General features: G+C 42.2%; 1 protein-coding gene across 1 annotated transcript; it reads right to left on the bottom strand.

The window, feature by feature from the left end:
• Positions 1-13,008: 13,008 nt before the first annotated feature.
• oaz1a (ornithine decarboxylase antizyme 1a) lies at positions 13,009-18,154 on the bottom strand. Its single transcript, XM_052037726.1, is given in 8 exon segments — positions 13,009-13,338; positions 13,340-13,407; positions 15,816-15,900; positions 16,200-16,376; positions 16,839-16,885; positions 16,888-16,924; positions 16,926-16,983; positions 18,042-18,154. Coding segments are annotated over 8 exon segments (645 nt in total). The 5' UTR covers positions 18,152-18,154; the 3' UTR covers positions 13,009-13,275.
• Between the last annotated feature and the right edge of the window lie 3,702 nt (positions 18,155-21,856).

The raw sequence follows: 21,856 nt of genomic DNA, 5'->3' as shown, positions 1-21,856 counted from the left end.
TGTATCTGTGCTGTATTGCTCTATGACTCTATGACCTTAAATGTTAACTCTGTTTCTCATTCCACAGATGCTACCTAACCTGCTGAGTGGGTCCACCATTACAGAGTGATTGGGAGATACAGGGCAGGAACAGGCCCTTTGGCCCACTGAGTCTGTGCTGACCGTCAACAACCCATTACACTAATCCTTCATTAATCCCATTCTTTTATTATTCTCCCCACATTCCCATCAGCTCCCCCCCCCCCACAGATTCTACCACTCACCTACACACTAGGGGACAACTTACAGTGGACAATTACCCCACCAACCCACAAGTCTTTTTAGATTCCCAGCATCTGCAGTTTTTCTTTTGATTTTCAATTTCTGTGCAAACATTTACAATACTCATAGTAAAGGTTTCCTGTCTACAATCAAAAAAATGTGCTGGCAGGAATGTAGAACGAACACAGGAACTTTGCTGAACAAAGATCTAGCCTTTGAAGCACAAAAAAAGTGCTGTGCTAAAATTAAGATTTGAAGGGGAGGTAGTCAGTCTAAGCTGGCCATCTGGAAGTAAAATTTACTTAAGTCACAAAATGGAATGCGTAAATCTATACAGAACATTTATTAATGAAAGGCAGCATGATTCATATAAATATTTGTTAATTTTGAAAAGCTACATAGCTTGAGCAAACCACACACCCTGCCCGACCCTGGAGGGGGCAAAGATCTATAACTAGGATTTCATTCCTGATTCCAGATGTCAGCTGTTTGTTCTGAAGGTTACCCCCTTACAAGAAACCACTTTTCAACCATAAGGACCTGCCGTGAACAGTAAGATAACTTCACAGGATTATACTTTCATTCCCCCACATTTCGGTATGTGACTCTCCTCATTATGTAGCACAGGATGTTCTCATGCACCAGTTGTATGCTTTGACCTTGTGGCTCTGTCTGATTTAAAACACTGTTCTACTCTAGGGCTTCAGATTCAAACAGACATACTGTTTTAATATGTTCGTCTGTAAGTGCTTCTGAAACAAGTTTTTCACTGTACCTTGGTACAAGTGACAATAATAAACCAATACCAATACCAAAACATACATTCCACCCCGAGATGTCCAACTTCTTTTACTAACCGTGGCTTCCCCCCTACTGTAGTCGAGAGAGCTCGCACCCTCATCTCTGCCATTTCCCGCACCTCCGCTCTCACCCCCCACCCCTCCCACACCCAATATTTGATAGGTCCCCTGGTCTTCACAGTTCATCCCACCAGCCTACGTATCCAACACATCATTCTCCACCACTTCTGCCATCTGCAACGGGACCCCACCACCAAGCACATCTCCCCCTCCACAACCATTTTCTGCCTTTCGCAGGGACCGTTCTCTCCATGACTCCCTAGTTCCACCTCCTCCCTCCCCAACCCATCCCACTCCCAGCCCGGAAACTTTCCACTGCCCCCGCCATAGGTGCGGACACCTGCCCTACGCCACCTCCATCACCTCCATCCAGGGACCCAAACAGTCCTTTCAGGTGAGACAGAGACTCACCTGCACCTCCCTTCATATATCTACGGCATTCGGTGCTCCAAGTGTGGCCTCCTCTACATTGGCTGAGACCAAACGCAGACTAGGTGACCATTTCGCAGAAAACCTGTGCTCTGTCCGTAACCGCGATCTGCATCTCCCCCATTGCCGGTCACTTCAACTCCCCCCTCCCACACTATCACTGATATGTCAGCCTCTGCCTCCTCCACTGCCAGGAGAATTCCCAGGCACAAACTGGAGGAACAGCACTCTCATTTTTCCATCTTGGAACCTTGCAGCCTAATGGGTATGAACATTGAATTCTCCCACTTTAAGTAATCCCTCAAGAGCCCCTAACCCCCCCAACCCACAACCGCCACCCTCCCTCACCACGCCTCTTCCTTTCTTCCCCTTTCCTAGCCTCTCTCTTATTTCTACCCTTTTTTCCTCCTTACCTTTGACTCATCCCCCAGTGGATCTGCTCTCCCCAACATCCACCGCACCTGCCTATCACTATCTCTTACCGTGCATCTACCTATCACCACCTTGTGCCCACCCCACCTCCCCTCTTTTGTCCACCTATCACTGCTCTGCATTTCCCTCCTATATATTGGGCTTCTCCTTTTCCTATCTTCAGTCCTGAAGAAGGGTCATGACCAGTATCCTCTGCACCCTCCTAAAGCCTCGACATCCTTCCTATAGTTAGGTGACCGGAATTGCACGCAATACTCTAAATGCGGCCTAACCAGAGTTCTATAGAGATGCATCGTAACTTCTTTACTCCTGTACTCAATACCTCGATTAATGAAAGCAAGCATTCCATAAGCCTTCTTAACCACCCTCTCTACCTGTGTAGCCACTTTCAATGAGCCATGGACTTGCACCCCAAAGTCTCTCTGCTCTTCAACACTGTTAAGGGTCCTGCCCTTAAGAGTGTACTGCCTCTTGACATTAGTCCTACCAAGGTGCAACTCCTTATATTTATCCAGGTTAAACTCCATCTGCCGTTTCTCTGCCACATCATCTGCAGCTGATCTATATCACGCTGTATCCTGTCGCCAGTCTTCTACACTATTCACAACTCCACCATCTTGTATCGTGGACTCAGTGGGTCAAACGGCCTGCTTCTGAACTGTAAAACTTCTCACTCTAACTACATTTCTCTTCAGATTGGGTTCAAAGTATTTTAAGAATCCCCCACTTATACGCATCACCAAGCAAAAATGTCAATAAATTCAAATTGATGTTTGGCAATCCAGCAAGCCATTTTACATTCCATCTGATATCAAAGGTAAAATTTAAAAAAGTCTGTCAGCACACCATCAACCATTTCACACTATGCCACAGTCATAATTGAGCCCAATAATTAGAAAAGAACAAAAGTAGCAAACAGATCAAAAACTGAGTGGATGGAGACAAATTAAACTGTATTATATGTTTTAAATATGGAAAAACTGATTACCTTTAAGGCTGAATGGATCAAAAGCCATTGTGTTGGATGATAAAATTGTTTCAAAGGCCAAAGTTTTGCAAGGAAGCAATCAGCAATTCGGTATTATTATTGTGTCTGCAAATGTTTGTGAATGTCTATTCTATCAAGCATTAAAGCTGTGTTGTAGGACCAAGACTGAGAGTAACAATTTTGCAGTTGACAATACCCATCGATTAAAGTCACTGCCCAGGCAGAATTTATTCCTCTGTCATAGAACATAGAACATAGAACATTACAGCACAGTACAGGCTCTTCGGCCCATGATGTTGTGCCGACATTTTATTCTGCTCTAATACCTTTCTAGCCCTTCCCTCCAACATAGCTCCCCACTTCTCCATCATTCATGCATCTATCTAAAAGTCTCTTAAGTTGTCCCCAATGTATCTGCCCCCACAACCTCTGACGGCAGTGCATTCCATGCACCACGACTCTCTGTGTAAAAACTTACCTCTGACATCCCCCTTATACCTTCCTCCAATCACCTTAAAATTATGCCCTCTCTTGTTAGCCATTGTCGCCCTGGAAAAAAGTCTCTTGACTGTCCACGTCGATCTATGCCTCTTATCATCTTGTACACCTCTATCAAGTCACCTCTCATCTTCTTCTCTCTAAAGAGAAAAGCCCTAGCTCATTCAACCTATCCTCATAAGGACATGCTCTCCAATCCAGGCAGCATCCGGTAAATCTCCTCTGCACCCTCTCTAAAGCTTCCACATCCTTCCTATAATGAGGTGAACAGAACTGAACACAATACTCCAAGTGTGGTCTAAGCAGAGTTCTACAGAGCTGCAACATCACCTGGAGGCTCTTAAAACTCAATACCCCGACTAATGAAGACCAACAACACCATACGCCTTCTTAACAACCCTATCGACCTGCACGGCAACCGTGAGGAATCTATGGACATGGACCCAAGATCCCTCTGTTCCTCCACACTGATAGGAGTCCTGCCATTAACCTTGTATTCTGCCTTCAGATTCGATCTTCCAAAGTGTATCACTTCACATTTTCCAGGGTGAACTCCATCTGCCACTTCTCAGCCCAGCTCTCCATCCTATCAATGTCCTGTTGTAACTTTTGCACTATCCACAACACCACCAACCTTCATGTCATCAGCAAACTTACTAACCCACCCTTCCACATCTTCATCCAAGTCATTTAAAAAAAATCACAAATCACAAAAATCCTGTGGAATACCACTGGTCACTGACCTCCAGGCAGAATATGCTCCATCTACCACCACCCTCTGTCTTCTATGGGCAAGCCAATTCTGAATCCACACAGCCAAGTTTCCCTGGATCCCATGCTTCCCGACTTTCTCATGAGCCTTCCATGAGGAAATTTAGCAAATTCCTTTCTAAAATCCATGTACACCACATACACTGCTCGACTTCATCAATGTGCTTTGTCACATCCTCAAAGAACTCAATCAGCTCGTGAGGCATGACCTGCCCCTCACAAAGCCATGCTGACTGTCCCTAATCAGCCTATGCTTCCCCAAATGCCCATAAATCCTGTCTCTAAGAATCTTCTTGGTAATTTGACCACCACTGAAGTAAGCCTAACTGGTCTGTATAGAAGACATCAGTATAGATTTCTTTTAGACGGTGAGCTTGTCTTCAACGAGCCGGATATTGAGTACAGGAGTTGACACGTCATCTTACAGCTGTACAAGACATTGGTATGGCCACATTTGAAGTACTGCGTACAGTTCTGGTTGCCCAGCTATAGACAAGATCTCACTAAATTGGAAAGGGTGTTACAAAGATTTACAAAGATGTTACTGGGACTGGGAGGGTTTGAGTAATAAGGAGAGGCTGGACAGGCTGGGACTTCTTTCCCTGGAACCTAGGATGCTGAGGGGTGAACTTGTAATGGTTTATAAAATTGTGAGTGGTGTAGATAAAGTGGATGGTCACAGTATTTTACCTAGGGTAGGGGAGTCCAGAACTAGAGGACATAGTTCAAGGTGAGAGGGGAAAGACTTATAAGGGACCTGGGGGGGCAACTTCTTCACATGGAGGGTGGTGGGTATATGGAATGAGCTGCCAGAGGAAGTGGTAGATGCGGGTACAGTTACGACATTTAAAAGACATTTGGACAGGTTCATGGATAAGAAAGGATTGGAGGGATATAGGCCAAACGCAGGTAAGTGGGACTAGCTCAGTTAGTCGGTACGGACGAGTTGGGCCGAAGGGCCTGTTTCTGTGCTGTATGACTTTATGACGCTATGACTATGTGTTGGTCTGTATACATCAGTTCTGCTCACAGATGGTAAACACTGGATTTGTTGAGATCACAGATGCAGATTCCACACGCTGAACACAATGTCTACTAAACACACCGAATTAGGTTCAAAGTTCTTCCAGGCCATGGTGGTGGCACAGAGTTAGGGCCAACTCACAGCTGGAGGACCTGGGCCTGATCCCCACCTCAGGTGCTATCTGCTTGGGGTTTACACATTCTCCCCCGACAGCACCAGTTTCTTAAGGTGGTCTGGTTTCCTCCCACATCCCAAAGATGCTCTGGGCATGTGAGGGAGAATAAGCTGCAGGGCCGCAGGGAAATAAGGAGAGTGGGAATGGGATTGATGGGATTTGGCAAAAACTCACAGGGCCAATGATCTCCTGTGTTTTAATGAGCAAGTAAACAAGCCAGCGAATGTTAGAGGGAAACTGCACAGGCTAACTACAGCACTTCTCTGGTAGTAGGTTCTTTCATGATTGAAGGTCAAACTATGGTGTTCAAATCTCCACTGATTCAGTCATTGCAACAAGGGGAATGGTGGCAAGGTTCGAGCCAGTAGTCAGGTAGTGATGGGATGGAGGGGTAGAGGGAAACATGTGGGAACAGATCAATGGGGGGCATTATGGTATGGGGTAGCATCAATGAGGGGGCATCAGGGAATGGAGCCGGATTGATGCTTGGGCATTGCAAGAGGAATTGGTAAGAAATGGAACAGCATTGGTGGTTGGGCACCAAAAGATGGAGTGGCAGTGGTGATTGGTCGTGAGGAATTGGCACAGCAGTGGTGATTGGTCATGAGGAGTTGGCACAGCAGTTGTGATTGGTCAGGAGGAGTTGGCACAGCAGTTGTGATTGGTCAGGAGGAGTTGGAGCAGTGGTGGTGATTGGTCATGAGGAGATGCAACAGCAATGAAGCAACCAGCAGTTAGTGATAGGCAGCCAGCAGATAACTCAGGGTAAGTTGGGAATGAACATTAAGGAAAATACTTTGAGAATGACCTCCTTCCAAAACAGCAAAAACCTTGGACACCTCAGTGGCAGACCAACTACCTTTAATTAACAGCCATAGCAAGCTTCAACTCTCCATGGTTTGTGCCCCTGATTAGAGCAATTGTGTGTCACCTTCCCCTGTAAAATAGATGGCAGTTTGTTAGTGGTGTTGGTGTGTCTTCGTGGTGAGTCTAATGTGATTAAATACCTGACAGACTTGGGAAGATGTGTTGTGAAACATTAATTAGGGGTCCTGTTTACACTTTTACAATATTGCCACAATTTTCAGGAATCCCAGGCCTGGAAAATTCAACCTGGATTAAAGCGCATGCTAAGATGGTGCTGAGAAGCGGACTCAGTTTCATCGAGGGCTCTGAGGAGTGGTTTTCCTTCACGCACATTAATGGCATATAGTTACAGTAGTTGCATGCAAAACACTAATTTACATCCCACCACAATGTGCCACAATGGCTGACACTCTTGAAGCAGCTGTTCTCAACACAACCACTGGTGAAGGTAGTGGAGTGGATTCATATTACCTGATGCCAGGATTGTCATGTTTCAACGTGTTTCCCAGCAGCGCAGAAGAAAGTTAGAAGCCTCTCCTGGAAACCGCTGATAAATCCGGTCTGTCACTGGGGAAGAATCCATCATTGCGGTGCCCTGACCGTGATGCAGGAAAGGTCTGAACATGAGAATATACATAGGAGCAGGAGTAAGTTGCTTGAGCCTGCTCCAAGTTTCATGACATTTTGTATGTCACCAATATATCAGATGTACGGTGGAGATCATTCTGACTGGTTGCATCACCGCCTCTATGGAGGCTCCAATGTGCAGCATTGAAAGAAGGTTGTAGACTCAGCCAGCTCCATCACGGGCACAACCCTCCCCGCCATCGAGAACGTCCTCACGAGGCAGTGCCTCAAGAAGGTGACATCCATCACTAAGGACCCTCACCACCCGGGACATGCCCTCTTCTCATTACTACCACCGAAGAGGAGGTACAGGAGCCTGAAGACCCACACTCAACGATTCAGGAACAGCTTCTTCTCCTCCGTCATCAGATTTCTGAACGATCCATGAACCCATGAACACTACCTCGTTGTTCTTCTTTTGCACTATTTATTTATTTTTGTAACTTACAGTAATTTTTATGTCTTGCTCTGTACTGCTGCCACAAAACAACAAATTTCATGACATATGTCAGTGATAATAAACCTGATTTTGATTCTGATCCTGATCTGATCTTGGCCTTGGCTCTACGGGATCCTTGAATGGAACTACCTTCTATTAACATTGGCTTTCCTGCTGCCTCCAGACTGCATTTTCATGCTCCAAAAGTGTGGCAGTGACGTCAAATGTGTATTACATGCCAACTCACGTAAATGCTGCATTGTCAATATCTCATCTGTAAGTGAACCACACACAGGGAAATACATGATTCAAAGCTGCATTATGCTTTCTAGGAAGTGCCGATCACGTTTAGCAATGGATTTTCCTACCTCATTTCATAATAAACATGAACCATGCATCTGTATTTCTAGATCCTGGTCTTTTATTGGAACATTTCCAGTATGTATGCAGCCCAGAAAATAAGGAAAGCTTTTATTTGGTATGTTTGCATTCCAATGCACAGAGGGTTAATCTGGCTAATTCCAGAGTATGGAAGAAGAGTTATTGGTATGAAATCTCAAAACTCGTTTAATAAATCTTTACATAGACTTGGTATGTCTTCTATGATATCCCATATGTTAAATATTTGTGTTCATAATTTCTTTGGTACAGTTGTGTAACAAAACAGGATGACAATCGCTGACAGTACAATCATTTGCTGTCTATCGAAGAGTTCCATTTTAATAATTATTTAATTGACGTGGTTCTTTTATTTATCTTGTTGCAATAAATTTCGATAAAACAATCCACGTTTCTTTCTAGATGTCCTAAAAATGAAAAACAGATTGCAGTTACCATGGAAAATTTGCATTTTACTTTTAAAAACAATCTACTATCAATAATCATCAACCGTATGGAATTTACAGCTTCATGCCTGTCTTTCAAGCACATACTCCTGACTAGTTTCATCTGTGGGATGCACTGGTCAGTGATGTGACCATAGAGCTTTGGGTAAAAGCCCCAAATGTACTCTTTATTTAGTCTAGGCCACTGAATATTTCTCTACTTGAGCCAAAGTTGGCAGTAAGAATTTTCCAGTCAGACCTCTTGTGACACTTCAAGTATGGCAGCTTGAGGACATTAGCACCAGCAGTCAGTATAAACTTTCACCTTTTTTATTTGGGTTCAGACCTAATTGAGGCTGATGCACGTCTCTTGAGACTGCTGACAAAGAAATGTCCCAATCTGAAAGGAGCTGGAGGCAGGCCTGTTTCAAGTGGACCATCATACATACCATCATTCACTGCATTGATTTAATGATCTCACTCAAGAGAGAAATTGAATTAAGTGATTGAATCTTGTGCTCAAGAGGACAGAGCAACATTGAATTCCTAATGAAGGGAGAGTTTGCTGACAAGATGTCCCAGCACCAAACACCACCGTAAGTGTTTTTATTTTGGGCAGTCTTACGAAGACGGTATAGTTATATGCACACACAGAATTAACTCAGGTCTGGGTTTTGTGACTCAGACAATTTAACTTCATCATCTGTTGTGATTTTCTAAATATTTATTCAAGGGGTGTGGGCTTCGCGGGCTGAGCCAGCATTTAGTTGCCCATCCCTTGTTGCCTTTGAGAAGGTGGTGGGCAGCTGCCTTCTTGAACCGCTGCAGTCCTTGAGGTGTAGGTGTACCCACCATGTTGTTAGGGAGGGAGTTCCAAGAAGTATGACCCAGCGACAGTGAAGGAACGGCGATATATTTCGAAGTGGGATGGTGAGTGGCTTGGAGAGCGGCTTGGAGAGCAACTTCCAGGTGGCGGTGTTCCCCGTGCTTTTGCTGCCCTTGTCCTTCTAGCTGGTAGAGGTTGCGGGTTTGACAGGTGCTGTCTAAGGATCGGCATAGAGTCATACAGCACTGAAACAGGCCCTTCAGCCCAACTGGTCTATGCTGACCAAGCTTCCCATCTAAGCTAGTCCCATTTGCCCACGTTTGGTCCATATCCCTCTAAACCTTTCCCATCCATGTACCTACCCAAGTACCTTTCAAATGTTGTTAATGTACCTGCCTCAACCACTTCCTCTGGTGGCTCGTTCCATATCCTGACCACTCTCTGGGTGAAAAAGTTGCCTCTCAGGCTCCTATTAAATCGATTGCATTAGCACACTGGAGACCACTTGTCAAAGTAGACGAGCAGAAACTCCACCAACATAAAACTGGGGAAGACTTAAGTCACTGTCTTCTATCCTTGTGACAAATTCCATTCTCTAGCTATTACTTCTTGTTTGAGGCCTTCAGGCTATTCATAACCATTACATCCCTTTTTGACAGTGGAACGAGCTTTTGATCTCATACCCTTTCCAACACCACCTACTTCCTCCTGCTTCACACCATCTGCTGATTAGATCCACAGACACGCTTTACTTACTTCTAGATTTGACAATGGTTTCCTGCATGGTTTTTCATCTGAAGACAAATTTGATTGCATCAAAACTTTGCTGCCTGTATCCTGCCAAGTTCACACCATCCTACTCACTCATCAACCGTGTTTTTACTAAATATTGGCTCAGTCCAGCAAAGCCTTAATTTTAAACCTTTCACAAGCTTCTATGGAATTTCCTCTAAACCTCTTTGATGTTGGACAAACCACAGATGATAATGAGTCAGCTTACTGGATTGGTTGAGTGGTGCTGCAACAACAACCTCAAAGTCAGCAAAACTAAAGAGCTGATTGTTGACTTCAGGAAGGGGGAGGGCAAACGTGCACTAGTCTACATTGGGGGATTGGCGGTGGAGGGAGTCAGCACCTTTAAATTCCTGGGTGTTAACATATCGGATGACCTGTCCTGGGCCCAGCATGTAGATGCAATCACAAGGTAAGCTCACCAGCATCTTTAAGGTTAAGGAGATTCAGTTTGTTACCGAACACTCTAACAAACTTCTACAGATGTATTGTTGAAAGTATCCTGACTGGTTGCGTCATGGTCTGGTACGGCAATTCAAACGCGCAGGGAAGTAGTCGACTCTGCACATCACGGGCACATCCCTCCCCACCATCGGTAGTATCTACAGGTGGCGCTGCCTCAAGGCGGCAACATCTATTTTTTATACCCTACTATTATATTTTATCAGCAATCGTATTTTATCACCATTGTTCCTAGATTTTCAACATTTTAAACAGTAATGGAATCTTTCTCCCCAGTCAAAAATTGACTGCATGTTAAAATCCACTTTTTAACTGACCAATTACTTGGTTCTTCTGGGCAGAACAGTGCACCCTGTTGACCTAGAAGGGAGACAGGTAGGAGTGCTCATAGATTGCACTTAACTAAGAGTGACAAATGGTGTACATGTAGCTGAGGATGTGCATGGACTATTAAATATTTTAGCAGATTGTATTTCATAAGTGTGAATGTATTCCAGAACTCATCAATTATCAAGAATCAAGGTGTAGAAAAATTAAAAATTCAGTCCCCATTGGAAAGCCAATCTTAATAATAGAAAACAAGGAACTACCAGTTTGTCAGCTTCAATCTTCAGTACTGGTTGACCTTCACCGTGGAAGAAAATCTGATTCAACCCACGTTCAACTCCAAATCCACCAACGTTATGAACAAATTCCAACAACGTCCACATCTTGTGAATGAATACACAAGTGTTAAAGGCAGCCAGAGATCAGAAGTCAACCACTTATGTCCAAAGACTGGAGGACATTCATATTTGGAAGGAAAATTTAAAATTTAGTCACAGGGACATTTTAAAATCAATAATTTTACATAGGTAATCAACAACAGCCAAATTGGGCAAAGCAAAAATGTATTCACAATTGAAGTGAATGCAAAGGTTTACCAGACTGATGCCTGCATTAGCTGAGCTGTTGCACAAGAACCAAGCAAATTGAGTTTGTTGCACAAGAACCAAGCAAATTGAGTTTTCACTCAAGAATTGAAGGGTGGTCCCATTGAAATGTACAAAATTTGTACAGGGCTCGACTGAGCAGTTGCAGAGGTTTATGCTTCCCCTGACTATACATTTAGAACCACAACCATTCTAAAAACAAGGGGCCAGCATTCCGAGGCTGAAGAAATGCCTCCCATCAGATAGTAAATCTTTGGAAGCAGACCAAAGATTCAATCAGCAAGTACATTCAAGTTTTTAAAGATACAACAGTATCTGGGGTCAGTGCAGGAAATTGAGTCAAGAATCACCTATGATCTTATGCAGTAATGGCCTAATCATGCTTATCTTGACATTTCATAATAATGATCAGATGTTGTAAAATGTGTTACACAGACTATTTTGATATAGAATCAATTGTTTCTACAAATACATACTTCACAAAGCACTATCTACAGGCAACATCCAAAGATCCCCACCACCCAGGCTATATGCCATCTTCTCACAGCTACCATCAGGCAGGAGGTACAAAGCCTGAAGACCCACAGTCCCAAGTTCGAGAACAGCTACTTCCCTTCAACCATTCAGTTCTTGAACCAACTGCTGCAACCCTAAGCACTAGTTTAGCAACACTGACTTTGCACTAGAATGGACTTTTGTTCTAATTGTTTTTCCTTGTAAAAATTATGTACAAATTTGTTTTCTCTTGTGAATGCTGCTTATATGATGCTATGTGCCTGTAATACTGCTGCAAGGGTTTCATTGCACCTGTGCATACATCTACTTGTGCATAGGACAACAAATTTAACTGTGAATGCTAGTTTACATATTTGTATCAGTATATTACAACTTAGTGAAATCTGGCAGTCCCCTTAGTTGTCCATGAGGTAGTGGAAGGAATTCAGGATTTTAAATATTCAAGTTAGCTGATTTCAGTCAGAGGGAAACAAGGTGGTATGTCAAACTGTTTGATTTATAAATTTAGTAACCCATTCAAATTGAAATACATCATTGGAGTAGCCTTTCCAAAGCAGGTTTCACAGTCAAGCCTGATTTGGGGCAACTGAATTTTGACCCATGTAAACAGCAAGTGCAACTCATCTACATTCCAATTTATTTTTTTGTAACCATACCAATGCTACTGGTATTTAGTTGAACATATCAGCAGAAACAACCCATCTAAAAATAATCTGGAACACTTGTGACTATCAAGAGATTAGATTAAAATCCTACAGCTGCAATTTTAAATATTCACATGAACAGACCAAATTGAATTATAACCAGGTACTGAGGAATCCTTTTAGGTTATGGAAAACCCACCCCTCCCCCACCAAAAGCACCTCTTGTTAGATACAAGACAACCTGAACAGTTAGGAAAACCTAGCATGGTTGCACGGTGAAAAAAAATCAATGCAATTCAACTTTAGTTTGGCAGAAAATGTTGCAAAGCCAGTTAGTGTAGTATAAAAAAATGCAGATTGCTTAGAAAAAACAGCTGAAATTATCCTTCAATTATCAAGTGAAAACAGATTAAAATGTCAAAAAGCAGGCTCAGGAACTGAGGGGCAATTCTTGAGGAACTCAGTGGGTCAGACAGCATCTGTGGAGGGAAATGAATAGTTGACATTTCAGGCAAAGACCCTTCATTCCAGCATCTGAAGTCTCATGTCTTTATTACAATTCCAACTAATCTCAATGATTTACTTTAGCAACCCAAGGCAACTGCAAATGAGTGAATTTGTATTCAGTCCAAAATAGAGAATTCAACAGTAAAATAAATTTTATTATTGCAACATTAGCCTCAAAACTAAAAAAGTATGCAGTTAAATTCATGGCGAGCAATTTATTTGCTATAATCATAACATGCAAATAGAGATACAGTACAAGTGAAATTATCTAACCAACCACTGAACCTTAAGATTCTCCCAAGGCTGTAATTCCAGATAAGACAGAATTTCACCAATACACCTTCACAGATGAAAGAAAATAAAACCCCAGAACATCAAAGCGCCAAGATAAAAGCACACGTTTATTCTTCATCAGATGAGTCTCTTTCAAATGTATACATCATGAAGAAAGCATCTGGTCTTTTTTGGGACAAGGGGATGTCCAGGTCTCACAATCTCAAAGCCAAGAAAGCTAAATGTGCGAAGTAGTGGAGCTGAAATTTAAAAAAAAATCAAAACATTAAGTCAATGTGAAGGTGTTTAAATGGATTTGTTACAATTCATTAGGAGAAAAGTAAGCAATTCTAATAGCCCAAACTATTTACAAATATTAATGCTTCATTCAAGTTTGATTGTTAAACATTCAAAATGTGTTTGATGTGTGAAGTCCATGAAAGCAGGTTTACTTATACCGTCATAGTAGCTCTGTGGCACTAATTGCTGTGAGACTGCCTGGACACTGAAGATTCAACTCTATTTAAAATATTCACTTCAATGCAACTTTAAACTACTAGGTCAGTTAGGAAACAAACTCCATACCAAATATGGCTACAAGCACCCATTATAAAATTTTTCTCAAAACTACATCCAATGCTCAGCTCATTCCCAAGTTCAAGGAGTGCTTACCCTCAATGTTTCAATTATCAATCTGTGACCTGTGCTTTCTGGTATACTAGCCTGACTGTAAAAGGCCAGCTAACAGTGTGGCAAGAAAAACAAAATGCTGCTAACACTCAAGCAGCATCTGTGAAAGGAGAAACAGTTTTTTTTAAATCTCTTTTTTTATTTACAGCATGGTAACAGGCCCTTCCAGCCCAACTAGTTCACACCACCCATTTTTTTTAACCAAATTAACCTACCCATACATCTTTGAATGTGGAGGAAAACCGGAGCACCCGGAGGAAACCCACGCAGACACGGGAGAACGTACAAACTCCTTACAGACAGCGACAGGAATCAACCCCGATCACTGGCGCTGTAATAGCATCGTGCTAACTGCTACACTACTGTGCTGCAGTTAATTAACTGAAACAGTTAATGTTTCAGGTTGAAGACCCTGTCAGAACTGGGGAAACAACCAGATTTTCCTCTTTTGAGTTCTGACAAAGGGCCTTTGACCAAAAACATTCAACTATTTTTCTCTCCACAGATGCTGTCTGACCTGTTGAGTGTTTCCAGTATTCGCATTTTTATTTTCAATGAGTCTGCAAATTACCTGGGTCAACCCTGCAGTCTGAATTGATAGCTTAACACCTGTAGTACTAATTTTTTTTACAACACAAATTACTTATCTGTTATATCCAATGCAAGTTTGTCTCTTCAGTTATTGATACTTTACCCAAACAACTCAGTCAGGAGAGTTAATTTAGTTCCTCAAAGACAGTTAAGTGTAGAATTCATTTTACTCGAGTTTACAACACATCTCCCATAATCCAATGAAAGCTCAACTGAAATATATGCAACAGAACCAACAAACTGCTTCAGGACTAAAGAATCAGAGTAGGGACCACTATTCACAAGCAAAAGTTCCTTAGCACTCACCTGTCTTCATGTAGAAATAAGCTTCAGTATTAAAATCTAAAAGACTAAGCTAAAATATACTTATGCAGTTGTAGACTACTTACACTGCCAACTATTCCTGTTAAACCAGACTGGACTATGGAGAGAACTGCTGCAACTCAAACCTCATCTTCCTTTTCTGCTGATAAACTACAGATTGAAGGGGTTCGAAGTCTTTACCTTCAATATTTCAATTGTCATTGCTCAGCTACTGAGTGGTGCACATTTACCCAAGTATCCTATTGAATGCCATGTACTTATGAGAAGATGGAATTCAACTTCTGAAGTTCAGCTGTTGGATTCAAACCCCCCCCCCCCAGTTCAATAAAGCAGATTTGATCATTAGGCAGGCTTTCATTCTTGAAAAGCCTCCCAATATCACTACAATCTAGAATGGTCAGAGCTCAAGGCAACGTGCTTGACTTTATAGCATGTTAAGAATGGATTTTTAGGTAGATGCAAGTTCAGTCACATAAATGGACTATTCCTACACCAAAATGTCTGGATATACCAATGTTTTGTTCACTCAAGGGACAAATATCCTGTCCTTGGTATCCTCACTTCTCCCACTAAAAGCTTCAACTGAATTGCAGATGATTCACAATTCCTTAGGACAACCCACAGTAACAAGCTGTTTTTACACAGACCACTACTGCCCTCATTAAGATCAACTGCAGTCTCAACATTTACAGTGGATATTTCAATAATTTACACAGTTATGCCTAAATTGATATTTTGAGGAGCACCCAAAGATTTGGCAAGTCAGACTGCAAAGTTAACTGCTCTGTTGAAGATTCTTAATGGTCAACCTGAAAAGCTCATCATTGCCTTGCCCATCAGATGAATACCTACAGCATTAATATTTCACACTTCCATGAACTGCCAGTATTTGGCATTATGATATTCAATCTGATTGCAGAGCTCTTAAAACTAGAATAAAAATATCACATAATGAGACAAACCTTCCCACTTAAATGATTAATATTAATAGGACAATTGTCAAATAGAATAGATACTAAAAGTATCAACATGACATTGAAAGTAGTGTAGATTATAATTTTACCTCGATCATCCCTGTTCTTGTTGAAGCAAACAAAGACATGTTCAACGTGAAGATGTTCTTCTGCAAATTCAAGCAGGATGGTAAGCTGAAAAAGTAATGGATTAAACAGTTAGGGTTTGACACCAGATTTTTTTTGTGCAAAATGGTCTTTGCAATGTTATTAATGCCTGCTTGCTAATCTTGATCTTTCAGTGTTGCAGTGCAACTAAATGTATTAATTGACCAATTCAACTGAAGAATGATCACAACAGCCCTATTAAAGTTAAGTATAGAAAGTAAAAAGCAAGTCTCCATTGTTGTCTCCCATTGCGTATTACAAAAGAATTGACCTAGCATAAACAGTAAATCTTATGAATAAGATGATTTACTAACATGCTCCACCACATACCTTTCTTTGCTTCCCTCAGGCAATACCCCACTTGGGAGTTCAATATACAGATTGTTGTTGTTCAGTATTGCTCTCCAGTGAACAATTCTTGCATCAGTAAGCTTGGACTGGAAATGGAGAATTTTAGTCCTGCTGTTTGCATTCAAATCTTCTGTTACACTCAGCCGATTATCCTGGAGCAAGAGATGTACTAAATATTCATGATGCAATTTCCAAGTATACATTTAATTGAATACCATGTTAATTAATTACCAGATTAGCATTAACGTTTTATAAAACATTATTGTAATCTAATTAGGCTCCAAGCATGGTCATTACAGTGTTAAAATTTCAATTTTCTTTTTCACCAAAAATCAGTAACCCATTGATATTTGCAAACTCATCTTTCAAGCATTGTGCATCATTACTGTTTTTCTGCATTGAATTGCATTTGCCAACATTCTGCCCACCTATATTTTTGCTACGCTGTACAATTTACCAAATGAAGGTCACTAGTAAATACTCACCAGTAATAAAATAATTAATGAATATTCCATGGGATTTCCACCATTTTACAAAATGCAATTGCTCTCTTCCAAAGAAATTTTTAGCAAGATATTTCAAATTTTGATTCAATGTGGAACTTGAATACTTACTGAATACAGTACATTAGCTGCAAGATTGTGATCCCTTTGAGCATTCCTCGCCCACCTGGGATCTTCAAGGGTGGGTGAGGGACATCAGGAACACCACAGAGGCCCCGGACCAGGGTTACGACAGGAAGTGGAGGACAGCCTGGAACTGGAAAGATGGCAATTATTTAACATCTGGCATCAAGTGGACATAAATTCACAGATTCTGTCACTTCCCTTTTTGCTTCAAGTGACCTTACTACCAAGAATCAGCTGTTCTGCCAGTATTGGGCTGCACAGTTAAAACAGACAAACTTTGCAAACATTTGGCATTGGTGTGACACCTATTAAGATGGGTGTTTATTTGAATTTATGCCAAAGAGGGGAAAAATAAGCAAGCAGAAAGTCAATCCATTATACACCATTTACAAAAGCCATTTGCCTTTTAAATCACAACAAGGTGTTATGTTTTTAAAAAAAATCTCTTCTCTTCAAAGTGTAATTAAATAGATTACAATCACAACAGTTTGGCTCTCATTACTTTTTACTCCCCAAATATATGATATTAAGGATTCAAAGCACTTTTTCATATGTGGAGTAACCACATCCAGGATTGCGTAGACCACCTGAATGCAATTTAAAACAGGATTGGATGATGGGATATGCAGAAGTGGCAAGGGTAAAAAGGCCACCTTGTCACTCCCCCACCCACCCTGCGAGTGGACAGGCAGCCTGCTGTTACTTCTGACTGTATTCCCAGTTCTAACACACCCACACACACCACGTCACATCAGCAGACGCAGCCGCGGGGGACTTCCCAAACCTCTCTTTTATTTATCTGCTTAGGATACAAGTGCAGGAGGGAGAAAGGGGGAAATATGTGGGTGGGAGGGGAAAAAAAAACTGCAGGAGGGGAAGGGAAGCAGGAATAAATAACACTCCCCTCCTTCCCTCCCCCCACTTTGCAGCCGCCATTTTATGAACTTTGTGCCGTCCATTACCCGGACGCGGGAGGATCGAGTTATAATTAATGACTGGGTTTTTTTTTGTTTGGTTCCTTTAGCACGTTGTGAGGGCAAAATATTAAGCCAGAGGGGGAGGGGGAGGGGGAGGGGGAGGGGGGGATTCACCCGCAGGAAGAGTTTTAAACCGGAGTCAGGGCAGCGTGAAGCCAGAACCACCCCCCCCCCCCCAACCCCCGTTGTATTCGATGCGAGCAGCGCCTACCTTTCGGTACAAGTGTTACTACTAAACGTCATGGAGGGCATTTTGTTTCCTTCTTTCTCTCTAGCAAAACAGTGACTATTCAAAATGCGCTGGAGGGAGATCTTGACCATCCGGCCTTAGGTTGCTCCACGGGACACCAGCTGAAAGGCGGTGCGGTGCCGGCGCTGGTCTGATCGGGGAGCGGGCGCCTCACACGCAGCGTCCGGCAGCCGGCTCTCTGTGACGCAGCCGCCCGCCGGGCGGGGGGTATTTATAGGCGGCCGCCGCGCCGCCTCCTGGGAGCCGGGCTCCGCGCGCCCCTCCCGCCCTTTTTTTTTCCCAAACTCGCGTTTTCCGCCCGTCCCCAACCGCCGCCGGCGTCCCGGGGAACGGCGGAGGGTTTGTTAAGGGAAATAACGAAGGATTTTTTCTTTTTTTTAAAAATAAAACGACCGAGGAGTCGACGCAGGTTAGCCAGCCCCGGGGCATTGTGGGAAGTACCGCTTAAAATGTCTAAATGAGGTTTAATTTTATTTTTAAAGCTGCCCCGGCTTTTTTTTCGGAGGGGCGGGCGGTTTCAGGGGTATGGGGGGGGGTTTCGGTTGATGTGAGCGGGGCCGCCTCGGTTAACCGGAAGTGGGGGGCTTGCGCCGTCGAGGCGTCCCGTTCGGTGGGGGAGTGGGCGAGGAGGAGGGAGAGGGGCCGAGCGGTCCCCCCCTCCCCGGGGGTGTGGGGAGGTTGTCGCCGCCCCCTTGGACCTCCACTTAGCGTAGCGCCCGGCTCTGCCCGTGACGTCACAGAGCGGCCGCGGGCCATTGCGGGGGGGGAGTTTGCACCAGGTACAACGTGCATTGATATAGCGCCTCGTCCCATGTCCCCAGAGTGTAATGGAGCACTTCAGACACCTTTGTAACCTGCTACACCGGGTTGCTTGCAGCTTCTGAAATATTTTACTCTTCTAAATTTGAGTTTAAATAACTTTGGCCCAAACTTTCTGCATCATTTTTGGGGATTCACCTGGACTCTCAGTCTCCAATTGTTCTGGTTCAAGTTCCAGTGTGTTGTCATAGGCATAAATGCCATGAAAGTTAGCTTTTTGCTGCAGCAGTACATTGCTAATATTGGCATAAATTATATATTATCATAGGCATACATACCTAGGGTATAAATGGCACGAAAGGTAGGTTTTTGCAGCACAGTACATTGCAAACATGATAAGCATGTTAACATAAACTTAAATTAACATTATATATTGTCATAGGCATACATACCTGGGGTCTAAATGCCATGAAAATTTGCTTTGTGCAGCAGCAGCACTGTACGTTACGAACAAGACAAACGTAAGTTAACATAAACAAATTAGCATAAATTAAATATTGTCATACGGTATAAATGACATGAAAATTAGGTTTTTGCAGCACAGTACAGTACAAACATAAGTTAACATAAACTTAAATTGACATAAATTATACATAACTTACATGACAAAATAAACACAATGACATTAGTGCAAGTTGGGAGAGAGAAAAATAACACAGTCCAAGGTACCATTAGAGTTTTTCAGGTTGGTTCAAGAACCTGATGACAGTGGGGAAGAAGCTGTTGTTGAACCTTGAGGTGTGGGTTTTCAGGCTCCTGTACCTCCTGCCTGATGGCAGCATTAAGAAGAGTGCATTCAAAAGTACAGCTTAAGCAAATTTCCTGAGCACACCAGGCTTCAGAAGCATGCCCTTAAAATGTTGTGTGCAAGTTAATTTTTCTGTTTTATTAAGATTTTTTCTCAATTTTTTTTATATCAATTTCCTCTTACTGAGTTCTGAAGCACTGAATATATCTTTCTGACATTAGGATCCTTTGCATTAAAAATAAAAATCTTCCCTAGTTGCATTTTCTTAAATAACTGCCTAATTTGCATGAGCAGTGGTCTCAGGGCTTCAAATTTTAATTTTTACGCATAAAGAGGGATTTAGAAAAGAAATTGGCATGCTTTTTGTTTGCCTCTAGCTCTAACTGTTTACATTAGTTTCTGCTTGTTTCACGCAGATTAAGTGTGCTAATGATAATTTAAAGAAACTTCACTCTACCTTGCCAATGGCAAGATCAGAGTAAATTGTGTATAGCTTGGTAGATGCAATGCACTAAATTGTTTGGGTTCCATTTTTACAGACGTCATTAAGTCAATTTTGTCCAGAAGTCAGAATATACACAAAAATCACTCAAAATGGTAACCATACCTCCACAGTATTGTAATGAATGGCATCAAAAACACGAGAAAACAATTACTAAAAGTGGAGAGAGAGAGGAAACTAGTTCTGCCGCTTGTAGAATTGAACATATCTGGGTCTATCAGACTTCTGAATTTAATAATATTACAGGAGCTCATTCACATGAACAAGTGTCCATAAGTCAGGCGTTTGTAATCCAGGGACATTTGTATTTTGTTTTCACCCAACCCATGCAGTGGACTATCTTTTCAGACATGATTGTTCAAGTATACCCTTGTGCGTTGCTTTAACTTGTATTAATCCAGCGGGTATAATACATTAGCTTTAAGTGTGTCTGGTATTAGAAGAAACTTCAAACAATAATACCCATTTTTTTTTAATTTTCAGTTTGTCAGGCTAAGAAAAATAAGGATTTTTCACTAAATCTAATGGATTCCACTGCTCATTTAACACTCTACTTTTAGTTTGGAAAAGCAGCATAATATCATTATTATCCTTACTTCAAGTGCCAATTAGCAATGTAAGAAAATATTCTGCTACTCTAATTGGGCCTCAAAACCAAAAAGATAAGCTGGTTAGGAGTTGCCCCATTTGGATATTGATTCCATAACCACAGACCTGCCCAAACCTGCCCCAGGAAATTTCTGGACTAACTTGTTTTTGGGCCTGGCAGTCAAGCAAGCCGTATAAAGATTTAAATGCCACCTAAACACATGCAGGGTTCCAAACATAAAGCATGGAAACAGGCCCTTTGACTCACCAAGTTCAAGTTTTTTGTCATGGGCATACATACCCAGGGCAAAAAAATGTTATGAAAATGAGTTTTTTTGCAGCAGCAGCACAGTACGTTACAGACATGACAAACAAATTACATAAGCTTCAATTAACATAAATTATACATAACTTACATGACAAAATAAACAAAAATAAATATAATGACATTCGTGCAAGTTGAGGAAAATATAGTCTGAGCTAGAATTAGGGTTTTGTAGGTCAGTCCAAGAACCTGATGGCAGTGGGGAAGAAGCTGTTGTTGAACCTTGAGGTGTGGGTCTTCAGGTTCTGTACCTCCTGCCTGATGGTGATATCAAGAAGAAGCCCAGATGGAGGGGTTCAGAGATGATGGATGTCACCTTCCTGAGACATTACCTCTTGTAGATGTCCTCGATGGCGGTGAGGGGGGGAGCTGTACCCATGATGAACTGGCTGAGTCCACTACTCTGTAGCCTCTTGCGTTCCTGTACATTGGAATTCCATACAGTGGTCAAGTCGAGTTTATTGTCACATGCACAAGTCCATGTGTGCACAGGTGCAAATGAAAAACTTACCTGCAAGCACCATAGCATCATATAAGCAGCATAAGATAACATAAATTAAACATAAATTATGCACAATTTTACAAGGAAAAACAATTAGAACGAAAAAAACTCCATTTTAGTGCAAAGTGATCAGAGTGGTCATAGTGTTGCTAAACTGTACTGGTGGTAGGGTTTTGCCATTGGTTCAGGAACCGAATGGTTGAAGGGAAGTAGCTGTTCTTGAACCTTCTTGATGCAAGTAATTACTTGTACTAATCCTACACTATTCCCGTTTTATTTTCCCCACATTCCC

This window comes from Pristis pectinata, chromosome 24 (assembly GCF_009764475.1).
Source record: "Pristis pectinata isolate sPriPec2 chromosome 24, sPriPec2.1.pri, whole genome shotgun sequence".
NCBI classification, from domain to species: Eukaryota; Metazoa; Chordata; class Chondrichthyes; order Rhinopristiformes; family Pristidae; genus Pristis; species Pristis pectinata.
Note: the sequence above shows the minus strand (reverse complement) of the source record. Positions and strands in the feature narration are given on the sequence as shown.